Here is an 8248-nt window from a genome sequence, read left to right as displayed (position 1 = left end):
AAAGACGAACGAAATTTTAATGGAAATATAGGATAACTGATATTCAAAAAGTATCCTTTAGACGATCGTTCATGTATGGATTTCAAATTTTTGGAAATATGTTTAACGAAGTGGGACAAAGAAAAATTAAATTTTAATCGAAATACAAAATAGCAGGTAATCAAAAAGCATCCTTTAGGCGATGGGTAATATAAAGACTGAGGAAAAGATTCTTCCTCGGGAAAATCTAGAGATCCAAGATTCCAAATGATCTTACTGCATAAAAAAGAAAATTTGGACATTCGTGTATGGATTTTTTACTGCATAATAAAGAAAATTTGGACGTTCGTGTATGGATTTTAAATTTTTGGAAATATGTTTAACGAAGTGGAATAAAAAAAATTAAATTTTAATCGAAATACAGGATAAGTGGTATTCAAAAAGCATCCTTTAGATGATAGCTAATATAAATACTGAGAAAAAGATTTTTCCTCAGGAAAATCTAGAAAAATCTAAAATATCGAGATTCCTAATAACCAAGAAACTTAGATAAAAACAAATCGTTAAAATTGTTAAAAAATGTTACACCAAAGAGAGCAAGATTCGCATTCGCAGATTTTTCAAACATAACCTATACACAGTGAACATAACCTAAACGCGATAATACTAAGAAGCAACCATTCGTGTTTGAGAAGCAAAGGTACACTGTAAAGACGATAATTTTAATTTTCTTCGAGATAATCATCACCGATTTTACCGCTTCAACTACCACCTGTAAAACCATCTTACACGTTGTTTCGATCAGTACAGTTCATCGATCAGGGCTTTATATACCCTCGTTGGGTACCGATACCGTTCTACTTCTGATTCGAGTTTTCAAGTAAAATCTAGTTCCCCGTGTTTTTTTTTCCTCCTTTTCCCATTTTATTTTTCCTTTCATCGATCCGAGACACTCCACCGGAACTATCGACGAGATTTCAGCCGGCTAATCGAGCATACCGAAATTCAGTCACTTAGAAATTGACGAGAGAGATTGACTGCTGCATTCGACGAGCGCTGATTCAATTTTGATCGGTAAAGGACCGACGTGACACGCGCCACTGACAACGCGACTATTTCGCGCTCAGAAGTTCGCACGAAATCGGGACACAATGCTCCGTTGGAATTATCAATAAAATACCGGATGCGAAAACTTGACCGCGAGAATGCGAAGGCAAATACCGCGAAATTCGAAGAAAGGAATTCGGATGATTTAAGACTCGCTTCGAATTTTTGTCTCGCCACGTGCAGCTGTCGATTCGGTTAAGTGGAATATTTTTCGGATATTATACTCCGAAAATCGATACGAATTCTTTGCTTCGTCGTTTGTTACTTCTCTGCGAATCGGAGTGCGAAACTTGGAATATTTATCAATTTAGAATCTAAATTACGTGAAAAAGAGGGAACAATGAAAGGAGCCTAAGAGAAAAGATTTGACAATTATTGAGAAAGAGAAGAAGAGGAATTATAACGTTACTGGTCGTTTATTTCTATAAGTTAAAGACGAAAATTTGGGATATTTATTAATTTATGAATCAAATAACGAGAAAGAGAAGGCATGATGGAAGAAAACAAAAGAATTTGACAACTTTAACACGTTAACACTTTGCCCTCGAGAGGCGTCTCTCAGTCGCCATTTAATCAGATTCTAAAGATGGATGTTAATTAATATATCAAATTTAAATTACCCAACGATGCGTGGAATATCGAAGTAAAATAATTCTGTCTTAATTTGCATGCCATTTCTTATTTACCGTTTTAGAAATATCGTCGATTTTATGGCAGAAAATCTCACCGAGTGCAAGGGGTTAATTGCCATGGTGGTCATCATTGACCAGCGCTTGTCTCCTCAGTGGGGTCATGGTAGTCACCAGTGTCCGAGAATACTAATTTTTTAAATTTATATTTCCTTTATTCTAACCAATTTTTAAATATTCGAACAACGTAAATAAATAGAGAACTTTGAATAGAAGACATTAATAATTTCCACCATTTTCTCCCTCATATTGTTTAATAATTCGTCATTATATCGTAGGAATAATGGAAATTTTATCGTAGCCCCCTGAACGCACCACATAAAAATCAAATCAAAGTGTCAAAGAAAAGAGAAAAGAAAAGAAGGAGAAGATTTTTCTCTAAAATAAACCTTTTACTTTAATTAAACAAATTCTCACGACACCTAAATATTCTGAAACATGTTGGTTAAAAAATGTTGTTCCCTATGATTAAACAAAAATGAAAGCTATTGTAGAGACATGGGTGGTTGTTAAATAATATAAAAGTATTTATTAGACATAAAATGATAATATAATAGAATGTGCGGTGACGGTAAAGACTACGAATATAGATATATATATTTCAACTAAACTTTTACGACTACAACGACACAATTATACCTAACAACACGATTACAACTAGCAACACGATAACAACTCACGACACGACTACAACCAACTCTCCAGCACTGTCTCTCAAGAAGAAGCGTCTATCGAGAATCCTCTCTCAAGAATCATCCCTTAACCATTTCTGCCTTCCTTATATATTTCCTAAAAAGCCTCCCCCAACACGACCAAATATGATCATGCTAAGGGCCTGACACATCGCCGGGGTTTTTCCGAATGACCTGGCCCTCGAACCCTCGGCGACTTTCCAAACCCAAAATCACCTACACACGAGGCGGGCATTCTGCGATACTACACTATTGTTAATAACAAATATCAAAATGAAACATCTAATAATTATCATACATATTTAAATATCAGTAGGTACTCTATGTGTATTATAAACCTAAATACGAATTCTGATAAACGTTAATGACATTAACATTAAACGCACGTAAGGAAAGTAATTAGAAAATATCATGAGAGGGCGGTAAAAATATTTTTAAGCGACAATGCCACTAACATCGTAGCTGATAAATCAGGACTCTAAATGAAAACGATTAGCCGGGGTCGAGTACAAGCGGCGGCCATTTGCATTTATTTGGCCAAAAGCGTTTACATTTATTACGGTCGAATGCAATGAACGTTAATGTTTTTTATCATTATACACGCGGCCACTGATAATTCTAAATGCCCCCGCGTAATCTCAAAGTGAAATCGTGTAACGATTCTTAAAATCGACAGATCGAATTAATACCAGAGTGTTCCGCGGAATTAACACCCGTATTACACGGCGAATAATAAGCGCTTTGATTTTATTTTTCATCTTGTTCCATCCCTTTCTTTCTCCCCAAAGCATAGACGAGCGACAGCTTTACAAACGGGAATTAATTTTCTAGATGATATATGGAGAATTTTCAGATGGGCTTTTTGCAAATGAAAGCTAGCCTCGTGAAGTATTGCGAGAAAAACCCTTGTAAATATTAAACATACAGGAATATTTTTCAATTTAACATCGAAGAGGGATGATATAGGCGAATAGATTGGAAATGAAGCAGTACGTTGCGGAATTTAATATAACCATATGTATAATCACAAGATAATTTGATGTAACTGTGGCAAATATAATTGAAACTGCCGAATAATATATTTGATATATTAATCTAGTTTAATCTAATTATTAAAACGATTCTATGCTACGCTATAGTTAAATATATGAATGGATGAATTCTTGATTTGATTTTTCTAGACTTATCAATCCCTTTAACTATCGTTGTAGTTATACAGAGGGATTTCCAAATTTTATGTAGCTTCTGATGTTCCATCAGAAGTTCAAATTCGCAAATAATCTCCTAATAAATCAAATATACATTGTCTGTCCCTAAATATCCTAGCATATTGGGTACAACGAAGAATATACTCAGTGATTAAATCAAACATCAAAGCACGATTCCAAAATCCAAACCCAAACTCAAGTCCAAGTCCAAGTCCAGATTCAAAATTAAAACCAAGAGCAAGTCAAAGATCAAATACAAGTCGAAGACCAAGTTCAAGTCCAAGTGAAAATCCAGGAATAATTTCAAGACTAAGTTCAAGTCCAAGTGGAAATCGAGGCACAATATCAAGACTAAGTTCAAGTCCAAGTTCAGATCCAAAACTAAAATCAAAACCAAGTCAAAGACCCAATTCAAGTCAAAGACCAAGTACAAGTCCAAGTCCAAGACTAAGTTCAAGACCAAGTCGAAGACCCAATCCAAGTGAAAGACCAAGACCAAGTACAAGTCCAAGTCTAAGTCCAAATCCAAAACAAAAATCAAGACCAAGTCGAAGACCCAATCCAAGTCAAAGACCAAGACCAAGTCCAAGTCCAAGTCTAAGTCCAAATCCAAAACAAAAATCAAGACCAAGTCAAAGACCCAATTCAAGTCAAAGACCAAGTACAAGTCCAAGTCCAAGACTAAGTTCAAGACCAAGTCCAAGACTAAGTTCAAGACCAAGTCGAAGACCCAATCCAAGTGAAAGACCAAGACCAAGTCCAAGTCCAAGTCTAAGTCCAAATCCAAAACAAAAATCAAGACCAAGTCAAAGACCCAATCGAAGTCAAAGACCCAATTCAAGTCAAAGACCAAGTACAAGTCCAAGACTAAGTTCAAGACCAAGTCGAAGACCCAATCCAAGTCAAAGACCAAGTCCAAGACCAAGACTAAGTTCAAGACCAAGACCAAGTCCAAGACTAAGTTCAAGACCAAGTCCAAGTCCAAGACTAAGTTCAAATCCAAGTGCAAGTCCAAGTGGAAATCCAAAAACAATTTCAAGACTAAGTTCAAGTCCAAGTGAAAATCCAGGAACAAATGCAAGACCAAGCCCAAGTCTAAATTCAAATCGAAATCCAAAGCCTCGCCAACTCACGCATTTCCTTCGCAACCCTTCCACGCGAAATCTCGATCGACGAAACAAAATGGAGAACTCGCGAAGCGTGGAAACGAATCCCGGCGACTCGCGAGAAAAAGGAAGAAATTTCATTTAATAACATTGTTTCGAAGGGACGACGACGCAGGGGTACGGAGGCGGGTGCCTTTTTCCGGGACGTTTCGCGGGCAGATTCAGAGGAAGCATGGTTCACCGCAAGAGCGTAACCCGCTCGGGGCAGCCTTCACTCGAGGGAATTTTTGATTAAAGTTTAATTTACAGGAATGGCTCCGTCCTGGCGCACTTTAAAATGAAATTTTTCATTCTTCCCCACCGGTCTCCTCCGCCCTGACCGTCACCCTCGCTCGCGCTCACTTATCATCCCGCGGTCGCCGGACCACGCGAGATCGCGTTTACGAGTGTCACGGATTTCTCCTACTCGTAATCTCTCTCCCTTCTTTTCTGCGCGAATCTTATCAATATTTCAGATCGGTGACACGCGCCAGAGAATACTTCCTGCTACCTCGCGAGGGAAAATTCCACGATTCAGAGATGAAAAACGAGGAAAATCGAGAGAACTGTTGCTGATATTTTAGGTACAGCGTGTTTTAGTTTGGAGTAGGAAATTATTTAAAAATATAATTACGCTCTTTACTATAATTGGAACTAGAACTATGAGCCTATACCGTGTGCTTAAATATTGAATATATAGGTCTTAATAATTAGGGACGATGTAAATGTACATAATATGCCAAACATGTAATGTATAATATTATAACCATAGATAATGGGGAGAAGAGGAATCCAAAGCGAGAGGACAAAGAGGTAAATAATAAAAGAATACCAATAAAAATTAAATAAAGAAATAAAGGATACGAGGACGAAGAATATAGGCTGTGCAGTAATGGAAAGGAAAACTTGGAACACATCTGGATGTGCAAGGAGCTGAGAAAGCTGGCAAAGGAAGAGACAATTAGAAACGTGGAGAAGGCTTATAACAGGGAAAGTCAACCCCGAAATATGCAACTATATAAGAGATTTCGAGAGGACCTTAAGGAAAAGACTATAAGTACCTAAATACAGTAAGGTTATGTGCAATGTAGAATATTGAAATGAAATTCTTAAACCGTATGCAGTAAGAAAATAAATATCTATCTATCTATCTATAATCATAGATAATGCTATGGTTTGAGAGTGTTAGTTACGTGATCATAAATCAGTTATCAATCTAATCTTTTAGTTTCTACTTTACTCCTATGTCTCTAGCTCGTAATAAATATATATTAGAATAAAACAACATCTCTTATTCCTTATATTTGCTGATCAAAAGTATCTCTACACTAATAAGTAAAATAAAACGATGCAAGTAATTACCTATATATTTGTATCTATTGTATTTATCTCAATGAGGATAATATTAATTTTCCCAAAAATTAAAAACTTCGAACCAGTCTTCCTGACTTCTTTCATAATATTAGTCTCTCAACATTGTCTCCCCTGAGTGATGAAAATTTTTGAGGTGAAACTTTGAGAAGAAAATTCTGAAAAAATAAATCTTGGACAAAATTCTTCCCTGTGATGTATTTGTACTTTAATAATACTTAAATTGCTATTATTGTGAGACACTGTTTAAATACTTTTTGTGTCACCACCGATGAAAGTGTTTAGATGAGATACCTCGTAGACAAGCTCAATATATTTCTGATATCAAATTAAGGAGAGTGAGACTGTGTCGTCAAACTGTGTTTAAAAGGGTGTGGTTTCTACGTTGCAGAAGAAAATTTGGGGATTTTATAGAGAGAGAAGAGAAATAGCGAGAATAAAAGAAAAATTGAAGAAAAATTCGAATACGCACGTACTGTTAATTTTCTTACACACGTGAGTCCTGTGTGTCTGACGTTAAATTCACGGTGGTGAAATTGATTTAGTATCGCGGAAACAAGGACTTTGTGTTGGTTTCCTTAGACCGTATTTAAAACGAAGTCATTTCTGGCTTACACTGGAAAATACAGCGGTGTCAGAGAAGAAAAAGAAGGGTGGTAAACAGGAAAGAAAAATTAACGCAAAATTTTAATATACGCGTGTTTTTAATTTTCTTATGTATACCAGCTGCATTTCTAACGTCAAACTAACACGGAAATTGCTTTAATTTTGAAGGAACGAGACGGTCAGCTCTTTGTCTTGGCTCTCTTAAAGTTCATTTGAAACCCTGTGATACAGAGTGTGTCTGCAGAAAATGGCGTAGGATTTAAAAGGTACCAAAATACCTCAAAATTAAAGAAGAATATCACTTTGCGAATTATTCCAACTACTAAGAAATTCCACCAAAAATCTCCGATGTCTCGTATATTTATACAATCTAAGAACAAAACAGCAGTGAACTCGAAAATAGAGAAATGTAAAATAATTTTGCTACATTTTTTAAAGAAAAATCGACACAAAAACTTCTAAACATCGATAATCCTTGGAAATTCGACTAAAAATATTTGATATCTCCTATCTCTATCATACAAAAAAAAAGAACGAGTAATAAATTCGAAAATAGAAAAATAAAATAATTCCACCATTTTTTCGAAAAAGATAAAGAAGCTTATAAATATCTCTAATTGATAATTCTCGTTTAACTCTTTGCACTCGGCAAAGTTTTCTTTCTTTCACGAAAAACAGTAATTCGAAGACTTCCTGCCATAAAGTCTGGGATATATTTAAAACGGTAAATAAGAAATCGTATACAATATTAAGACGTGGAATTATTTTACCTCGACATCGTTGAGTAATTTTAGATTTGATATATTAATTAACATCGATCTTTAGAATGTGATTAAATGGCGACTGAGAGGCACCTCTCGAGTGTAGAGGGTTAATTTAAAACAAAATACACCAGATCCACGTCACATAAGAAGAGAAAAGCGTTTGAAAATTTGAAAATAGAAGAAACAAATAACGCAGGATCATCACCGATTTAGCATACTAATCGCGACATCTTACAGAAATATATTCAAATAGAACGTATGCATATGGATGTGTGTTTGTGTGTGTTCACGAGTAGAACGAATCACCGATTGTCTAACATGTTCTCAGTCATCGTGTAACAGTCGTTATTATAAAAGCAATTATAAAGCTTACAAGTCTAATAGACAGATTACATTATTTATTCCTGTGATACTTGATTCTCGCCGATACTAAAGATCCAATAAATAAATAATACCTCTTATTTTATAAGAAAGAAAAATCCAGGAACGTGGTTTCTTCTCGGACTGCGAATGGAATCGATTGAATAAATAGATCGAAATGTATAAAAATTCTTCACCTGTCCGTTTAAGTCGCCCGTTTCTCCATTCGGCTCGCTCATTTATTCGATTCTCCGCCGAATGAACGACGTGCAAGCGGAGAAAATTAACTTCCTAAGAAGTTAAACTTGCACAGTCGGAAGTATGATT

The 8248-nt window shown here is 35.7% G+C and overlaps 1 protein-coding gene across 1 annotated transcript; it reads left to right on the top strand.

Annotated features, from left to right (window-relative positions):
• Window positions 1-3305: 3305 nt before the first annotated feature.
• LOC108553430 (cell surface glycoprotein 1-like) lies at window positions 3306-5885 on the top strand. Its single transcript, XM_017908320.1, has 3 exons — window positions 3306-3375; window positions 3794-4768; window positions 5680-5885. The coding sequence occupies exons 1-3, from the start codon at window positions 3306-3308 to the stop codon at window positions 5883-5885; spliced, it is 1251 nt and encodes a 416-aa protein (XP_017763809.1).
• The last annotated feature ends 2363 nt before the right edge of the window (window positions 5886-8248 follow it).

Source organism: Eufriesea mexicana, unplaced genomic scaffold (genome assembly GCF_001483705.2).
Source record: "Eufriesea mexicana isolate 0111107269 unplaced genomic scaffold, ASM148370v2 scaffold10389, whole genome shotgun sequence".
Taxonomy (NCBI): Eukaryota; Metazoa; Arthropoda; class Insecta; order Hymenoptera; family Apidae; genus Eufriesea; species Eufriesea mexicana.
Note: the sequence above shows the minus strand (reverse complement) of the source record. Positions and strands in the feature narration are given on the sequence as shown.